General features: G+C 42.2%; 1 protein-coding gene and 1 long non-coding RNA gene across 2 annotated transcripts in view; one reads left to right on the top strand and one right to left on the bottom strand.

The window, feature by feature from the left end:
- Positions 1–20339, bottom strand: part of LOC146821105 (uncharacterized) — a 166235-nt gene that overhangs the window by 90933 nt on the left and 54963 nt on the right. The gene's annotated exons all lie outside the window — the stretch shown is intronic.
- The window catches only part of CAPN9 (calpain 9), a 361781-nt gene that overhangs the window by 317214 nt on the left and 24228 nt on the right, over positions 1–20339 (top strand). The window contains exons 17-18 of the mRNA XM_085612050.1: positions 13067–13145; positions 14704–14820. Of these exons, the coding sequence (XP_085468176.1) occupies positions 13067–13145; positions 14704–14820 (196 nt within the window). The remainder of the gene's footprint in view (positions 1–13066; positions 13146–14703; positions 14821–20339) is intronic.

The following is a 20339-nucleotide window of genomic DNA, read 5'->3' as shown; positions in this document are numbered from 1 at the left end:
CATGGGACAAGTATGTAGATTTTAATAAAGGCATCTTTCCCTATATAGGTACTGTTACTAATAGTAAGCTGATACGTAGATTAACTAGAACCCTTGAAGCAGTAGTGAATGAGACTATTTCCGCCTTAGGCAATTTAACAGAAGAGCAGTCTGCTATGCGGATTGTTGTGCTTCAAAATCGTCTTGTACTTGACGTCATCCTAGCTGATAGGGGCGGAGCTTGTAGGGTCATCGGATCAAGCTGCTGCGTATTCATACCAGAAAATTCGCCATCTGTATATAAAGCCATCACTCGCCTTCATAAGATTGTAAACCAGATACACCAGAACCCAGGCACTTGGACTTGGTCCAGTTGGTTTTGGAGTGTGATATCAGCCTGGGGATGGAGAGTTTTATCCTTCCTAGGTATTGGCCTTCTCATACTATTCAGTTGCTGTCTATGTCTACAATGTGGGCCAGCGATTTGTGGTCTGTGTGCCACATCGTGTATTCCACCACCAAGATTTCATTCGTCACGGAAGAAGAAAGAAGAACAAATGATGTTATATGAACAGATCAATGGATTGATGAAGATTGATATCTCTTAACGGGCAAGTAGGGGACAAGGAGGGAATGTGGAAATATGGATTTTTCTGATCAGTTATGTCCCCTATCTTGGACCCCAACGGTTCTATGTGCATGTCACAAGTACATGTATGTTCCCTCCAGTTCCAGTTATGAAGACGCAAATACATGTGCGTCCACCGTCAACATGTCCTCTGTCAGATCCGCCATGAATAGGCCGGATATTCCATTCCTAAGTATGAAAGGCCACCGGCTTTGTATGGTTCACTTATGCCATCTTACAGTCCAGGCAAGTAGGCCCTGATTCTGTCATCAAACTCCTCTTGCCTTCTGCCTCTGAAAACTCGAGTCTGAGCCTGCATCTGTGACCATGAACTTTGTCTCATTCTCTGCGCGGCTCACGAAGCCTGACATCAGCCTATTCTCTGCCAAGAACTGTATTTCACCTTCGAATTATCTGCTTCACTCCTTAGCCGATGCATTCCTGTCTAGCAGTTTAAGTAAACATTCTTCCAGCTACCGAGCAAAGGCTCGACTTCTCTGTTTTTACGCAAGTAATTCATAGCCCTGTTACCATGGAATATTCCTACCCCCTCGCATTCAGTGTAGACACTTAGACGCTTGTACACGCACGCACAGTCAGTATAGAATAGATTCTGTCCGAGAGTCCTTCTTTTGTGGATAACATAGTTCTTTAAACATAGGATGTTAGATATGATTTGGGATTAGGTTGACTTGACCCCCCAGACTTTTTGTCTCCACATGTAGAGCTAAATGTCAAGTCCCCTTCACCCCCTAGTTGTACGTCAATTACACGTCATGCTGCTGCGCGCGCATCTATGCCAAGTATTATCTTATAGATCCACCTATATGTGACATCATAACCAATTATGTTCCTTTTTACTCCTTATTACACCCATTTTTGGTTACGCATATGAATCGTCATTTTCCTTATCAATTGTTACGCCTACTGCATTCGCTTCATTGTAATGTATGTTCTATAAAAATCATTTCTTGTCAATAAAGTATGTACTTCACTTCCTGAACCCCCGTGGTGATGGAACTTGGAGCAACCGATTATAATCGACCATTGGAATAAAGCCCATTCCGAACCTCTAATACCACGGATTCTGCCTCTTATTTTACTGAGCTATTTTATTATGTTTCTGTATCAAATTAAGTCCCGGTAATGAATTTTATTTACCACAGCTGTTGACGACAGGAGAGACGCTGAAAATACTTCCCGCTGGTATCCGGCGGGGAGCACCATCCGCCACTTCCTCACAGTCGTTGATTGACAAGCACCTTCCTCTTGAGGAGGAGGTGCTTATATGCAAGGGAGGTCCTAGCCTCCTTTTGAGGCGGCACACGGCATGCTGGGACATGTAGTATCCCAGGCCTTTTTTCCACCAGCTTAGCGGTTTTGGGGCCTGTTTGTGTCTACCTGGTTCATGCCTCGTGGTTGCCCCTTGCGTGATCGCTACACATTAATACACAACTGACCCAGGCTTCAGGGGGGGGGGGGAACTAATCTCATGGAATATCGCGGGGTTTAGTGCAAGATTGCAATCTCCCGAGTGGGTCACTTACATTAATAATTATGATGTATGCCTCTTCCTAGAGTCTTGGTCTTGTAAACCCCAATTTCTTCTGGGGTATTTGAATTTTTATATCCCTGCATTCAAAGGAACTAAAGGGCGTCCAAAAGGAGGCTTAACCATTTGGGTTAAGCAAGAGCTTTTTACTAAGGCCAAAGAAATATCCACCAAGAACTGTGATATCCAGTTAATTAGATTAACCCTGGGCCAAGGGGGCAGTCTAGATATCTATAACTTATATGTTAGAGGCTATGGGGGTAGGAAATTGCAGGTTCTAGTCGCCTTGGACTCTCTGCTTGGGCTACCTTCAAGCGATAAAAACGTGTTAATTGCTGGTGATCTAAACATGAACCGCTCGTAATCACGGACTGTTACTATGGGGGTGATGAGGATAGCCAATGGGGGATACCAAAGTTGGATCTTGAACCGGTTTCCAAATGGTCTGATAGTATAATCCAGATTAATGCAATCTGTTCTGAGAGAGGAATGAGAGCCTTGAATGAAAGAACTCCAGGTGATGCCCATGGGGCAAAGACATTCGATAATGGGCGCCACAACAGTAGGATTAACTACGTCCTTTGTAGCATGAACATCTGGTGCATGGTAGTAGATATGAAGGTGGAGGCTAAACTGGAGAGTGATCATAACACCCTCTGTGTGGTACATCACTGGTGGAGTCAAAAGCATTCAGGGCCTAGGAGAAACGATCAGACACTTCCTGAAAGTCTATCTACCAATGATATGAGGAGGCTTAAATGGCCACAAGTTATGACCAATATAAAGGCAGTAACTAGCATTAGCAAGGAACTAGACAGAGCCACATTAAATTTAGATCTTGTAGCTGGTAATCCCAGAGAATTGGATGAGATAACTGACCTGCACGTAAATTTATTTGCTGCAATTAGGGGCCATTTTCTCAAGCCCACATTTAACAAAGAAGGTAAACAACGCACCGTGCATAGGCCAGGGTGGTATAATGTTGCATGTAGAACTGCAAGAATAGCCCTAGGTACTGCTATCAGAAGCAGGGATCCTAATGTGGTAAAACTTGCTCGGCAGAAATACAAAAGATGTATACAAGAGGCCAAGAAAGCATGGGATGAGCAGCACTGGCAGGATCTAAAGGAAGCAAGTGGGATAAAAGATACAAGGTTGTTTTGGGACATTGTTAAGTGGGGTGGGGGAGGTCGCCCTGAATCCCCGGCAAATTATGTGACCCAAGAAGGCTGGTTGGACTACTTTAGCCTCCAATATGCATGCCCCCCCTTAGCTGCCACTATTGAGGATCTTAATTACATTTTATATGAGAGCCCCCCTTTTGATAACAGCAATGTAATGATGGCCCTTAATTCTGTGGCTAATGGGAGAGCTCCAGGGACTGATGGTGTCCCCGCAGATGTCTTCCTCCATGATAAGAAATACTGGGCAAAATATATTGAAAAGTTAGCCAACGCTGTGGCATTAGGTGCACCAGTCCCGAAGTCTTGGAAAGGGGCAGTGATAATTCCTATGTTCAAGAAGGGGGACAGAACCCAGCCGGGGAACTATAGGCCCATTAGCCTGATAGATACAATACAAAAAGTAATAGGGAGAATGCTTCTGAATAAAATATTAGATTGGGCAGAAGAGGAAAACATCTTATCTCCCTTTCAGGCGGGCTTTCGTAAATCAACCAGTACAATTGATCAGGTATTTCGATTTACACTCATACACTGGAAGACTGTGCTGCTGGGTAAAGGCAGCATATATGCAGCCTTTATCGATCTAAGCGCTGCCTTCGACCTCATACCCAGGACTCAGTTATGGGCAGTATTAAAGAAGCTGGGTATGCCGGTTGAAATACTAACTCTGGTCATGAGGCTGCACGAGGGAAACTATGCCAGCATTCAGTGGGGAGGGTACGGAAAAGTAACACCTGAATTCCCGGTTGAACGAGGGGTGCGCCAAGTATGTGTCTTGGCCCCCACACTTTTCACACTCTATATTAATGGTGTGATTGATCGAATGAACCTGATAAGTACTGATGCTACTACCCTGGCAGGTGTAAAAACCCCAATTTTAATGTTTGCGGATGACACGCTTATTTTATCAAAAACCCCGAGTGGACTTCAGCGTGCTTTGACGATTTTTGAGAGGTTTTGTGAGGACTACGGGCTGGAAGTTAATGTAGCAAAAACCAAGCTCATGGCATTTAATCCGCACTGTCATTTTAGGGGTAACTTTTTTATGAATGGCCAAAGAGTGGAAATGGTCACAGATTTTACTTATCTGGGCATCCAAGTTGATAAGGGTGCTAAATGGGGAAAGCACATTGAACTGGCAGCACTAAAACATCGTCAACATGCAGGGGTTCTACACTTAGAGCATAAGAAGTAATTGACTAAGCCTATTAAGCCAGTTCTCCAAGTCTACGAGGCTAAAGCTGTAAGCTCGGCTCTCTATGGCGCTGAGTTATGGGGGTTCGAGAAGTTAACCACTCTCACTACAGCTGAAAATAAGTTCTTACGCAATATCACAGGTCTCCCGAAAAGCACTCCCATGAAGCCGCTGAAATACGATCTGGGTAGAAAGGACATTGCAGATTTGATGAGACTTCGTCCCATTTTGTATTGGCGCAGGCTCTGGACTACTCCGGAGCTTGCCCATTATGCTCTAGGATTCATGGATGTCATAAAAGCAGACGAATTCCACAAGATACACTGGCTTAGGGAACTGGCCAACATGTTGAAGGAAATGGGAATGCAGGGGCTATGGGAAAACCCCAAAACAACTTTATTCCCTGCTAAAGAGATACTAAAGGGAAAATATTGGGAATTAATAGCGCAGCGCATATGGAATAAAGCAAATCCTTCCACAATGGAAGGACGCTTCCTCGAGTCTAAATATATCCCCAGGTTACAATCCTATTGGGACCTAATTACGAAACCTGGTGATAGGAAGCTCTACTTCCAGCTGAGAGCTGGGTCCCTGCCCCCAAGATCACTCAGCGGCAGGTGGGCCAGTGGAGATAGTGATACCTGCCCGGCATGCGGGACTCAAAGGGAAACCATTCCACACTTTCTTTTTGTCTGCTCCGCGTATTCAGTTCCCAGAAGAGTTTGGTTAAGTACAATGTGTAAATCCCTGGGGACAAAAAGTAGCACTGAGGCACTTAGAATACTTTGCACTAGCACCTTACCATTTATTTCTACTGCTGTTGCTAAATATTTGGGCTGGGCATGGACAATGAGAAAGAAAAGATTGTTGGAACCAGTAGTACCAGCGTAACTTGCATCTAGCACTTTATTGATTATTGTACTGTGTAACATACGGGACAGTGCATCTTACATGATTATATTCTACCCTAATAGAATTTTGTATATAGTTTTTTAAATGATTTTTTTATATTTTATTCTTTTTAATCTGTCTAAATGTTCTGAGAGATATCCTTATTTGTAACTGTTGAGGCGCACACATTCTTGTATTGTTAATGGAACGCCTATTGTTCTGATGCTTTTATGAATTTTATTCGAATAAAGCTGATTTGATTGATTGGTAGTTCCTGTGATCATAGTTACCAAACTGGGATGTTCATTCTTTTTCATCATTTTTATGGTTCTGAGTAGGCATAGGTTTGAGGGAGAGATGGTCAGGAGATCTAGTAGCGGTACAGTCATCTGTTATATAAATGTGATTCTGAGATCTAAAGAAATGGTCATAGTATGTGGTTAGTTGGGACCTGCAGTAGTGAACTAAATAATAGTCATCTGGTGGTCAGTGAAATGATGATGATCGGATTGTTACTCTGGACTAGTACAGTTTGTGAAGATAGACATGACCTATAATGGTTTTGTTTTTTGTAAGTGTAATAGGGCCAAGTAATATAAGAGAATTACTATGCAGCTTGTTTATCTACAATTGCAGTTGAGAAATAGGTTGTACCCTTGTATTATAAAATTCCAATATAGAAATTAGGCATTAGCATCCATGAGTCATTGTAAAGATGGGTCTCAGATAATAGTTGAATCAAGTTGTTTATTCATAAGTTGCATATAAATAAACCCACCAGTGCGGATAACAGAGGCCCTCCAGCACCGGTCAGCACAGAACACGAAGTGACTCCAAGCATTCTTCCCAGTAACTAAGCAACATAGAATATACCTACATCATATTACTGACATCAGGGAATTCCATATAAATATCCTACTAATAAAAAGGACACTACACAACATGTCCCCTTTTTTTAATTTTTTTATTTTTATATAAATGTATCCCTATGAAACCAATAAAACAAAACAAAAAAAAACCAAATCATTTTAAAACAAAATCTTCGAATTTTTTAGGTAATTTCATAATCCTTTTCACAGGAACCTCATAAGAAGCCTCCTCAGAAATCAACTATTCAGAGGAAGAGATATTGTGAGAATCAGTATTAGAAACAGACACATCAGAACACAACTTGGAACTATTATCAGATGAGGAACTAGCTACATGTGTACCTTCAATAGAGTGTCTAAGATTGGAATCACATGCACCTTTATCATTGGAAGATCCTATATCCAAAAAAGACTCACCTGCATCAAGTGCATTAAACAACTTTTCTTGCCCAGGCTTAAGAAGAATTATAGAACTCTTATTCCACCACCCTCTTTTGTGTAAAAGAACAGCAGTATCAGAGACTTTAATAACTTGCACAGGAGCAGAAAATCTAGACAGACCTTTGCGTGGCAGACCAGGATTAATGATGCGTACCCAATCACCAACACTTATATTTTTGTACTTGGTCCTGTGTATGTCATCATGATACACCTTATTTTTAGATGCAGCTTCGTCTAAACTGTCTTTCACCTTATCTAGAGTTTTCTCAAAATCCTTATGAACCACTAACTCAAATGATGGTGACACTAGTGTACAACACCCTCTTCCTCTCATCAAATAAAAGGGAGAGACTCCTGTCACTGAATGCGGCATGGTATGATATGCCCAAAGCTTCTCATTAAGAAAATCAAAAACATTCTTCTTACTCTCCAAAGCACATTGAATGCCATCCTTAACGAATCTATTAGCCCTCTCCACTTGACCATTGGCTTTTGGACAATATAAATGAGCTCTCTCAGCTCTAATGCCACACTTTTTTAAGAAGGAAACCATTTTAGATTAAATGAACTGGACGCCATTGTCTGACATAAGTATCCTAGGAAAACCTTCAACAATAAAAACCTTTTCTAAAAATTTGATCACTTCATCAGTGTTGGGATTTTCCACAAAAGTGTGGTAAATCCATTTGGAAAAATTGTCAATTAACACAATGAGAAATCTGTGTTGCCTACCTAAGATGTCATAAGGACCTGAAAAGTCAATTGATACCTTCTTCCAAGGGCCCTTGGGAATTTCTTGTAAACCAATAGGCTCACAGGAAACCTTGTAATGTTTATCAGAACGAACACAAATAGCACAAGCATCCACAAATCTCTCCACTGAAGTATCCATACCAGGCCACCAGTAATGTTGTCTAAGAGATCTTTTAGTTCCAGATACACCATTATGACCAAGATGAGCTAATTCTATAAGCTTGGTCCTGAGACCCACAGGAGGAACTAACACACTATGTCTGACCAAAAATCCATTCTCAATACTAAGTTCACTTGAAATTTGTGCAAAACTGTGTAGTCCTGCTTCAAGATTCCTGAAAGGAGGCCAACCTGGGATCAAAAACTCTTTGACTTTGTTAATCAAAATGTCTTCACTGTAAAATTTGACCCAATCAGCTTCAGAAATGTTTCCTTCACAACTGTTTAACACATCCACCAAAGCAACTACACACTCATGATTATCAACAAAGGAATCTTCAGTGACATCTTCAGCGGGCAATCTAGACAAACAATCTGCAGTGATGTTCTTCCCTCCAGAAATATGCTCAATTTTAAAATTAAATTCTTGTAACCTAGCAATAAGCCTAATGAGTCTAGAAGAAGCATTGCCAGAACGTACACCATCCATCATAAACACTAAAGGTTTATGATCCGTGATTAACTTGAAGGATTTTCCCCATAAAAAATTCTTGAACTTTTCTACAGCCCACACACAAGCAAGCGCCTCTCTTTCAATCGTACTGTAATGGAGTTCAGCACCTTTCAACGCTCTAGAAATAAACGAAATGGTTCTTTCTTTGCCATCTACAAATTGGGTGAAAACAGCCCCTAAACCAATAGAACTGGCATCAACAGTTACAACCGATTCTCCACAGGGATCAAACGTTTTTAAAGCAGGAGCTCTAGAAATGAGCTCTTTAACCTTTACAAAAGCCTTGTCATGCTCTTCAGACCAAACAAAAGACACTCCTTTCCTAAGCAATTGTCTCAAAGGCTCAACAACTAAAGCATAACCTTGTATAAAGCTTGCATAATACTCCCCAAGTCCTAAAAAGGACCTCAGAGAATCTTTGTCATATGGCTTGATGGCATTGTTGAGAGCACTGATCAAATCAACTTTAGGAGAAATACCCTCCCCTGAAATTTTGTGTCCTAAATAATCAATTTCTTTCACACAAAAAATGGCACTTTTCTTTGCTAACAGTCATCCCTCTTTCTTCAAATTTGGTAAGGACATTGCCTAATATGGAATCGTGTTCTTCGTGAGACTTAGCAAAGATAAGTATGTCATCCTGAAAGGCTTGTACCCCTACCAGATCTTGAAATAATACAGCCACTAGTTTTTGAAAAACACTAGCAGCGGACGCTAGTCCGAATGGCATACGCAAAAATCTATAGACTCCAAAAGGAGTTACAAAGGCAGTCAAGTCTTTTGATTCCTCATCCAGTATGACTTGATGATACACAGACTTGAGATCAATGATGGAAAAATATTTAGCATTATTGACAGCCATGAGTAATTCTTGAATCCTTGGAAGCGGATGACTGTCAATAATTATGTTCTTATTGAGTGATCTCAAGTCAATACATAGCCTTAAATCACCATTTTTTTAAGTGCGATCACAATAGCCGAAATCCACTCTGAACTATTAGTGGTTTCAATTATGCCTTCAGAACAAAGATTATCCAAATGCTCTTTGAGTTTTTGACGAACCCCTAAAGGTACCATGCGTACTTTGTGCTGTACAGGAATAGCACTTTTTTTTTATTTAATGTGATGCATGAAACCTTTCACATGACCAACTTTATCAGCAAAGACAGCATTATGTTTAGATAAAATGCTATCAGTGTTACAATCATGTGTAGTAATCTAATAGGAGTATCAGTACCTGGACATAACATTGTCCCTAATTTGCCCAGATCAAACCATCCAACAATATTCTTACCATTGACCGCGACATAAATTTGCGTGAATATGCAGCGTCCCTGAAAATTAAGTTTTTCCTCAAAATAACCCAACATTTCAATATCAAAATTACCAAATGCTTTAGGGTTGACGTCCGTGGCACAAAGTCGTATACCTGTCCATTTTTCTTCAAAAGTAGCATCAGATAGTACAGTAATGGGAGAGCCAGAATCAGCCATTACTTCCAGAATGACATCACCGATAAGAACTTCTCCTAGAGGTGCTTTGAAACCAACATTAATCATATTAACATCAAAAAGAGGATCATACAAAGTGATAATCATATTTTCAATATCATTTGTCACCTCATTTACAGAATTTACTGTTAAACTGTTGTTACTGGCAGAGGAACCACTCCTTACATTTTTGCAAACAGTTTGGAAATGACCAACCTTATTGCATTCAGTGCATCTTCTTTTAATGGCTGGACATTCCAAACTATTAGCAAGATGAAACTTGGATCCACACCTATAACAACACGGTTTACTAGACATTGACACCATGTTAGGCTTAAACACTTTTTTACCAACTTGAATGGCACACACCGGAGTATTGACTGGACTCTCTTCAGAAGATAATGCTTTAGATGATCGTATAGATCTTTCAATGCCTTTGGCAATATCAATAACCTCACTTAGTGTGGGATTACGACAGGCCAATAATCTCTCTTGTATCTTTTTCGATTCACAGTTAAAAACAAACTGATCCCTTATGCAAATATCAACACCTGCACCAAAATCACAATTTGCAGCCAGGACTCTTAAGGCCGCTACATACTGTTCCACTGTCTCATCAGCAAATTGCTTCCTCTTATTAAAGGCATGCCGTTCAATTAAAATACTAGGTTCTTCAATAAACTGTTTTTCCAACCTAGCAACAGCTTCTTTGAAAATGTCCCAAGAATCACCTGCCCCTGCAGGTGCTGCAATAGGAGGTAGATTTTCAAAAATCTCAATGGCAGCTGAACCTAAATAAGTAAAAAGAAGCGCATATTTTCTGTCAGCCGGAAACTTTTTTCCATCAATGGCTACAATATCATTTTCAAAAGTTTTGTACCATTTCTTCCAAGTTAAAGTGGAATTTCCTGGAGCACTCAAAAATATCGATGGTTGATTGCACATTTGAGAAGATGCCATAGTGGGAAGATAAAAGTTCCAAACCGACGATTTAAAACAAAAGAGAGTATTCCAGTGAGAAGAAAAAAAACAAAAAAAAACGAATTCCAATAAATGAAGACGTAAATTCAAAAGTTCACATCAGTGTTGAGCATGCACGCTAACAATGAATTATACATATCATGTATAGCAATGAAAATGAGTTGTACCAGTACTTTCCAGTAAAGTCTTGAAAAAAAATATTCAGTTGAAAAATATACCTGAACTGGTTTCAAACTTGAGGAATATCCGGAGAATTAATGCCGATACGATACACTGGCATTTAATTTAGTTCTTGTGTAGCCTCTAATCTTGACAAGCTGCCACGAAATCGCTGCTTGGATGAAGCACCCGATAAAACTCCCCAACTCAAAATGGCCGCCACGAACGTCACACTACGTCTGTGCTTTCATTAGGCGATGGGTCTTGTTTCCCTCGCGTAAACAGCCGACGTAAGCAGGCAAGATGTGACGGACATCACACAGGGAGAATGGAGGAGCACAAACGGCTCCACTCGTCAACCGTCACTCAGAGTTTCAAGGTAACCTTTACCTGTTTAAAATGTTTCGAGGAAGAAGCGCTTTTCACCCAACACATTCAGCTACCTCCGACCGTCTCAAATCAGCTCCAAATGCCTTCAGTGTTCCCTTTTTTTTTTTCCCGATATAAAAAAAAAACGTGCAGAGGAAATCTCGGTTTCTTCCTTCACGGTGGGTGAGATCCCAGTCGTCGCCAATGTAAAGATGGGTCTCAGACCATAGTTGAATCAAGTTGTTTATTCATAAGTTGCATATAAATAAACCCACCAGTGCGGATAACAGAGGCCCTCCAGCACCGGTCAGCACAGAACACGAAGTGACTCCAAGCATTCTTCCCAGTAACTAAGCAACATAGAATATACCTACATCATATTACTGACATCAGGGAATTCCATATAAACATCCTACTAATAAAAAGGACACTACACAACAGTCATCCTGTTAGATATGATATTTTATTATTCATTTGATCATCCGGTTTGATGCATGATTTGCAGCCAGCACAGGTTTTGCCCCTTATGGCGGGCTCACCTGGGGCTTTTTCAAGGCACCCAACATTATTAAAGTGAATCTTCAATTTGTAGTCTTCTCGATTCAAGAATGCCAAGGCACCAGAGCCAAATGCTAAAAAGCGGAAGTTTCCTGCTCACTCTCTGCGGACGTCTCTACAATTAGCTGCAAAACCACTGAGTCTTATAGTACTGGCATTACTAGTCTTATTGAGGGGCATGGTTGTGTCTGAATTTATATTACTATGTAATACCAAGGCTACGAACAGGTCAACCCTTCATTACTTAATATGACATAGAAAGTTGTTGCAGGGTTTGCCGATATGAGAAGAGTGTCTTGTCCAGCTGCTGCAAATCTGTGGACTGTAGATTGTACTTGAAGGAGTGATTTTGGATGCAGGGTCTACCTGCATTGTGGAATAGCGCAGTATTTTCTGAAACAGCCATTTTCACCTCTCTTGTGAACAGTGAGTGTTCCTGGAGCTTTCAATCCCGGTAGGTAGTCAGTACAGAGCTTCGTTTTTCCCTATAGTGCTCTTTTTCCTTGAGAGATTCTGTGGATGATGCATAGTGCTGTAAACATTGCTCATCTAGCTACAGATTGCCAGTGGAGTGCTTGCCAGGCTAACATCATTCCTCCTCAGGGCGTGAGAAAGAGTCTTGCGGCAGCATGATGGAATAATTGTATTTTGTGAATGATGAAATTGCGGGTGCAGAGTCATAGGCTGTTGACACAGAGGAGCTTAGTGAATATAAGTGTGATTATAGACTGTAGTTTATTAGTATCGAAGGTATGGGAAGATTTGATGTAGGGTTTTCATTGTGTAGATAGCACTCTCTGTGATGTTGCTGACCTATTAAGGATAGGACTGAATCCATGGCTACCGGTTGGTTTCCAACATGTCTTAATGTAGCTGGAGGGCCATTGGGTTCCTTGGGCCCAATGCCGTTAGGCCGATGTGTGTGCAACGTTCATGAGCACTGTCTTCGCAATGTTGAGCTTTAGGTGGTTATCATCAACCATTCATTTAAGGCATGGAGGCAGACGTCAAGTCCCGACTTAGTGGTCTTCTGGGCCATCCATTTTTGGAAGGATTTGTGTAACATCTGCGTTGTTGTTCACACTGCCCTTGTCAATTTCATTCCAGCTTCATTCTGTTAGCATAAGGTGAACTTCCAATGGAGTCTAGCGCTCTATATGATAGTAATTCCATTGAATTTATTACTATCGATCGAGTCCTCACATGGCCTGTCTCACTGCTCATGGTAAGGTGGCAGCATGTATCTATGTTTATTTATATTTTGATGTCATTTTCTGAATCTCTAACGGCCCCCGAGAAACTTATGTCCAATAGTTTACTTCTTTTGTTCTGTTTCTATAACAGGCTATTTATCTCCAGTATGACACAGACCACAGCGGCACCATGTCTTCATATGAACTGCGACTAGCCTTAAAGACAGCAGGTAAAGTGGAAAAACTGCAAACCTTATACAAATTTCTTTTGCATAAGGCGAAGCCAATCCGAACTGAAATGTTTTACAAACAAACATGATTTTGTCTTATGGGCAGGTTGTGTTTTTTTCGTCCCAGTGCCTGCAATTTTAAGAGATACGAAATCAGTGCTATTGTCTGCAATAAATTTAAGACATCAAGTCCGCCCGCCTCTTCCGTTCTGTACTTCACATTAATGGTTACCTTATCCAAATCGTAACAGACTTTTACCAAAAAAATCACAACAAAATAAGCGCTAATGATTAGTTTTAGTTTTCTTGCATTTCCAATTATAAAAAAAGGGTTACCTCTCCTCGATGAGTCTAGAAGTTTCTGGAAGTGTAATGGAGGATAGTTTGCTGCTACAGAAAAGAGGTTATGTCTGATGTAGGCCTTCATTTAGGTGACAAAAGGGAAGAGGAGGCAGAGTATTCGTCCGCACTACTTCAGTCAACATTGTGGGGTTATTTTGCGAAACTGTACAACGCTATCCGGCCCACTTTGTCATTGCGGCCCAATCAACATTTTTATATTATTCAGAAACAAACTCCAACGTGTTTTTTCTTTTTCTGAAAAATAAAAATATGAATGACTAAGAAGCGCAGCACAATTTCTCCAAGCGCAAGGGGGGAATTGTTTTTTTTTTCCTACCCAAAACCACTAGCCCTTGACTGGTGGTCTCGGGTAGGAACTAACAACGTCAGTAAGCCACAGACCTGAAACTTGGAAAAACCTTGAAAAGGCTTGACTCCCATGTGCCTCTGTGCGCCTTATAAATCCTGATCCAATCAAACCAGAAGCTGTGGGAAGGGAGCTACAGTACAGGACCTTGGAGATTCAGGCGACATTTATAAGTAGAGGACTGCCCTACAGGGATTACTGATGGGCAAGCAAACCACCCAGTCCAAGAGGTGGTTGCCAATCCCTGCAAAGACCAGCACTTTGCGCAGAAATGTTTTTTTTTTTTCAATGAGCAAGGCTCCACTTTTTCCCATTAGCGATATACAATGAACAGTATCATGCAGCCAACTTATTTGCTTATTGCATCCTGGGCTTCGTACACAGTCCACCTGTTGTATGATTTTATCATAAAGTTAATGGAACTGAGGATCCTGGGGAAGCTACCCATAACAATAAAAGGCTGACCGCTGTGCCATTTGGTCATAAATGCTTCCGGGCCTCGTCTCATCTTCACGAGCCATAAATATAATTTGGGGTTTTCTCGCTTTTTAACTGAAAAATAAACTATCACTTTTTATTTAACCCACAAACTTTCAGACACACTCTGCAAAGGACTAGTAATACTCAGATGGCTCATACTTCGTGACTAACGCACTATTTTTGTGGTTAAACTAAACAGGATTACCGAATAAATAAAACCCACATTGACAACAAAAACATGATCAGTGCAGAAAGGTATCTATTGTATGGTAGTGCCTGTCTATGTTTTTTACAGTTGATTTGTCGACTGGTATTTTATCAACGTGGTTCTGGTGCCCTAATCGTTTTCTTTATATTTCTTCTTTGTAGGATTTCAGCTGAACAATTATGTGCTGCAGTTAATGGTTCTTAGATATGCTGATGACAAATTTCAAATTGAGTTTGACGACTTTCTAAACTGCCTTATTCGCCTGGAAAATGCTTGCAGTGAGTACAGCAGTTTTTTTTATTTACAGTTCAAATACATGATTGTCCTGTGCACACAACCATACAGACACAGAATATTTACACTTATTCAGACTCGTATTTCGACCTGTTCCCATTTTATGCGAGATGTGGGAAAAATCGACCCCGGAAGGGTGAAACTGCTGCGCTCTGTGGAGAGAAATGACAACCATCAAATCTGTATTTATAAATATTGTGAAGCACATTAATCTCCACCAGGAATTTAAAGAGTGGCTAAGGTTTCAAACCATAAAAGTTTATGAAAGATTAAAATGCAGGGGTGGCTGGTGACATTTGAAAGTGGCGGGGCGTAAAATGATTGCAAAGGAAGCAAACTAACGTGTGAGCAGTCACGGGGGGAGGGTCGCGGGGGGGGGGGTCACGCACGGGGGGTGGGGGGGCACACGGGAGAATAAGCAAACGAACGTGTGAGCAGTCGCGAGGGGGGGGTCACGCGCGGGGGGGTCGCACGGGAGAATACAATGAAAATTAAAAGGAAAAAACTTACCTGACCGCCTCTGCTCCTGGTCCGCGTTGGCGCCTCTGCCCTCTTCAAACTGGATGGAACAGCACGTCACGTCAGCACTGCAGTGGCAACCCCTCAGCCAATCCTGGCGCTGCTGCAGCGCCAGGATTGGCTGAGGGCACAGCCTACTCCTCGCCCGCCGCCTGCCCATTAGGAGACCGAGGGGCTCCTAATAGGCATGCGCAAATCCGTGAAAACACAAGTGCGCATGACTGGGCACGGGCTAAAAACTAGCTCACCATGCCCACTCATGCGCACTTGTGCTGCAGTGCTGCCTGGCCTGACAATGCATGTCAGTCAACATGATGCCGGACCGCCCACGGTCCGACGTCATGCTGACTGACATGCATTGTCAGTTCTTCCCACCCTCGGCGTCTCTGAACTTAAGTAAACTAAGTTCAGAGACACTGAGGGAGCTGCGGGCGCAGGCGGGTGCGCGGGGGCAATGCCCCCACACCCCAATGGATGCACCGCGCCTGTTAAAATGTTTACAGAGACAAAACCAGCTAGTCAATCTCAACCAATAATCCATATATGATTTCACTAGTAAATAGGAAGTTCAAATCACTCTAAGCCATACAAGTAAAAAGGACGAGCTACAATACAGTTGCCTCAAAGAAACAGCTCAGTAAAAACAGTTCTCCCATAAAGAGAGTAGCCTACTGTGCTCTAAACTGTCTGGAAAGTGAATAAGACATGTCTGAACTATAATCTACTCTGCACTACTTTAAATCACATAATGCTACACCTACACATAGTTCCCATAAAATGATCCAATCATGTTAGAACAGAAAGATAAAGTCTTGAGCTTAGTTTCTCAGGATACTCTACAATAAATATGTGACGTTACAACGCATGCCATTACATCTCATGCGGTTGCAACGCAAAACTTTACCCCGACTTTCTGTCGGGGGAGCTCTGGAAGTTTGAATAGATTAGTTTTCTCTTCCAACTCCAGTGTGTGCAACAGTAGGGAAGGTGTTGGAGTTAAATCCAACACCTTCTACCCACTGCTGCACACCTTTTACGTTGCAACGGCATGCAATGTAATTGCATGCGTTGTAACAGTTGCGTTGGAAAGGCTGTTTCCCGTTTTCTTTTACATGATAACCATGGAATGTTTTAATTGATTGCAACAGTTCATCTGTAGAATATAGACTGATTCAATGTAGCTTGTTATGTAGCAGATAAGTGTAAGCTTGAAGGATGCTTGGTCATGTATTGTAGAGGGGAAACATCCTTTTCAACGCAACTGTTACAATGCATGCAATTAATTAATTAATCTATTCCAACTTCCAGAGCTCCCCCGAAAGAAAGTCGGGGTAATGTTTTGCGTTGCAACGGTATGTGATGTAATGGCATGTGTTGTAACGTCACATATTCTTATCACGTAAAAGAAAATATTGAACACCGAAGGGAAAGCAAAGGAACATCCCATTTGTTAACTTGGATTTCAACTTTGTCTAGAGATAAAATGCATAAATCTCTTCAAGCAAGACGTCTACCAAACTTTAGCCATTTTAAAATACAGGCCTACATTAGCTATGGGAAATCTAAAGGTGAATAATAGAAAGATAATAACATTCGAAGGTTTTGCTAGTTTCCATGTTAATGTCAAAGAATTCAAAATTATTTATGATGAAAAAACCCTTTCAACAGTATTAGTACATAGACAGTTCAGGTTAGATGTTTCCATAAAGCCATATATTAGAGAGTCACAAAAGCCCAACAAGACCGCTCCTCCATACCAATTCCACAAAATTGGTGTCATTATGATACAGATGGCTATCACATTCCCAGACAGACCCAAAGATAAGATAGTGGGCAGTCATGACCCAAATCTCTACACTTTCCCCCAGTTTAACTAGTCATTGCACTGTGTCACAACATTCTTAACACTTTGCCAAAGCAATTCATTTTAACACATAATCCCACTACAAACTACTGAAACATTTTGTTAGACTTGGAGGCGCCTGAAGTTCACATGATCGAGGTTTACGGGGTCGCTGAGGAGGAGGCACCCGAGCCAACCAGAGGGGACATTGCCACCCTGGATGGCCTGTCTGAGCTTGCTGACTGGCAAGTTGGGGTGGACCCACCCGTGACCGCAAGTTAAGGGTGGGCCCAACTGGGAAGAATTCTGCAGGATGCAGAAAGAGTGTACCACTCCAGAGGGTCTGCGGAAGCAAGACACAGCCCAGGTAGCAGGTGAAACCTCTGGGGATCACCTAAGCTACTGTGAAATGATCTCATATAGCGAGCCTAAGGCTCCTGGCTTTGGGGCAGCCTGTGTGCTGGTGGTTCTCCAGTGTTACAGGGCCTTCCTACTGGGTTTGGCTCAAGCTATACCCCTGGCAGGACTTTTAGGGCAAGCAAGACCTTCTCCTGGCTTCTCTCCCACATCTATTGGCCCAGAATGAAGACAGCATCAGATGCATTCTGCAGATCCTGTCCCACCTGCCAGGCCAGTGAGAAATCAGGGAAAAAGCAAAAACCTCCTCTGATCCCACTTCCAGTCATTTGCACTCCCTTTGAAAGGGTGGGAATAAACATAATTGGACCCATGAACCCCATGACAGCTTTAGGCAACAGTTTTGTCCTGGTCATGGTGGACTATGTCATTTTCTACCCAGAGGCAATCCCTCTGAGGACAGTGACTGCACCCATGGCAACTACAGCTCTGATGGGAATCTTTACCCGAGTGAGGTTCCCCAAGGAGGTAGTTTCTGACAGAGGCACTAACTCCATGTCAGAGTATATGAAGTCCATGTGGGATGAGTATGGGGTAACCTATACGTTCATCACACCTTATCACTCCCAACCCATTGGTCTTGTGGAGAGATTCAACAAGAACTTGAAGGGCATGATTATGAGCCTGTCTGAGCCCCTGAGGCGTGAGTGGGACGTCCTCCTTCAATGTCTGCTATTGCCTTCACGGAGGTGCCACAGAAAGGAGTAGGGATCAGCCCCTTTGAACTCCTCTATGACCACTCTGTTAGGAGACCTCTGAACCTTGTAAGAGAGGGGTGGGAGCAAGCTCCCAAGAAAACCCCCAGGATGTGGTCAGCTGTATGTTGGAAGAAGGTAAAACGTAATCTTGAGGCCAGTCAGGAAGTCATGAAGCTCTGGTATGACAGAATTCCACTCTGGTGGAGCTACAACCTGGACAGAGAGTATGAGTCTTAGAACCAGTAGGGCCCAGTGCTTTTCAGAACCGCTGGACCAGACCATACAAAATCAAGGAACAGAAAGGGGAGTCCACCTACCTGGTGGATCTCCAGACCCCTAGGAACCCTTTAAGGGTGCTCCATGTCAACAGACTCAAGCCTCACTTCAAGAGGTTCGAAGTGAGCATCCTCCTCGTGATAGATGAGGGAGTGGAAGAGGAGAGCAAGCAAACCCTTCCCTGACATCCTCTCTGCACAGGAACATGATGGTTCAGTGGAGGGTGTCAACCTCTCTACCACAATGACCCCAGACCAGCAGAGGGACTGTTAACAATTGCTGGGATAGTTAGCCTCTCTGTCCTCACTCACCCCTGGACTCACACCTCTGTGCGTCCACGATGTTGACACTGGAGAAAGCTTACCTGTAAAGAACAATATTTACAGGTTGTCAGACAGGGTAAGGGTCAGCTTCAAGGGGGAAGTCTCCAAGATGCTGGTATTAGGGGTGATTGAGCCATCTAATGGTCCCTGGTCCAGGCCTTTGGTGCTGGAATCAAAGGCTGTCCCACCAGGCACCACTCCAGAACTCCTGTTCTGCTTGGACTACGGAGACTCAATTCTGTCACCAGAACTGACGCACATGCCGTCCCCTGCGCTGATGAGCTCATTGAGAGGCTGGGTGCTGCTAGGTTCCTCTGTACCTTTTATTTGACATCGCTTTGAATGAGGGGTCCAAAGAGAGGTTAATATTCTCGGCCCCAGAGGGCCACTTCCAATTTCAGGTGATGTCATTTGGCTTAAAGAATGCCCCTGCTACCTTGCGGAGGTTGGTTAACAGGGTCCTGGTTGGTAAGGAGGCCTTCTGTTCCACCTACTTGGATGACATATCTGTCTATAGTTCCACCTCTGGAAATACTATCACCACCTTCAGACGGTGCTTGTGGCCCTGCAAGAGGCAGGCCTGATTATCAAGGCCAGTAAGTGTCAAATAGGGTAGGGTTCGGTGGGAGCCTTCCTGGGCCCCTTTGAGGACCACAGAAGATTTGTTGAGGAATATGGCACTATTGTGACCCCTTAACAGAGGCTTGTCAGAAAGCCTTTGATACCCTCAAGAAAGCCATGTGTACAGCACCTGTACAGCACCTGTACTCAAGGCACTTGGTTTGACAAAATAGTTCATCATGCAGATGGACACTTCAGAGCATACTTAGCACACTTGAATGAAGAGGGCCTAGACCAACCAGTAGCCTTCATTGGTAGGAGGCTACTTCCACGGGGGTCCGAGGTGGAGTGCGAATGAGAGAGAAGATTTTGCTGTGGTATGGGCACTGTAGAAGTTGAGACCGGATCACTGACAAAATATCGAGAAGGAGAATATCGACCTGCCAAAATATCGAGGAAAAAATATAGAATGCCAAAATATCGAATCCCTATCTACAAACAGGTAAGTAGAAAAATATAGAATCCAAAATATCGTTGTAAAAAATATAGTTGGTCAAAATATCGAATTTTTTAAATGTCTTAAAAGTAATGTAAAATTAATGAAATAATACATATAATTAACTAACACATACTTAAAAATACTTAAACAACTTTAAAATTAATAAATAATGAATGTAAGTAAAAAAAAAAAATTCATACATATATATTAACGTAATATTAATTAAAAATATTCAATATTTTTTGCGTAGGATAGCGGGCGGGTAAAATTTACTATTACCACTCCAGTAAGTGCAATAGTAGGGAAAGTGTTGGATAGCTGGAGGGTAAAAATTACTATTCCCACTCCAGAGAGTGCACCAGTAGGG

The sequence above is a fragment of the Triturus cristatus genome, chromosome 6, assembly GCF_964204655.1.
Source record: "Triturus cristatus chromosome 6, aTriCri1.1, whole genome shotgun sequence".
NCBI lineage: Eukaryota > Metazoa > Chordata > Amphibia > Caudata > Salamandridae > Triturus > Triturus cristatus.
This window is presented reverse-complemented; position numbering and strand designations above follow the sequence as displayed.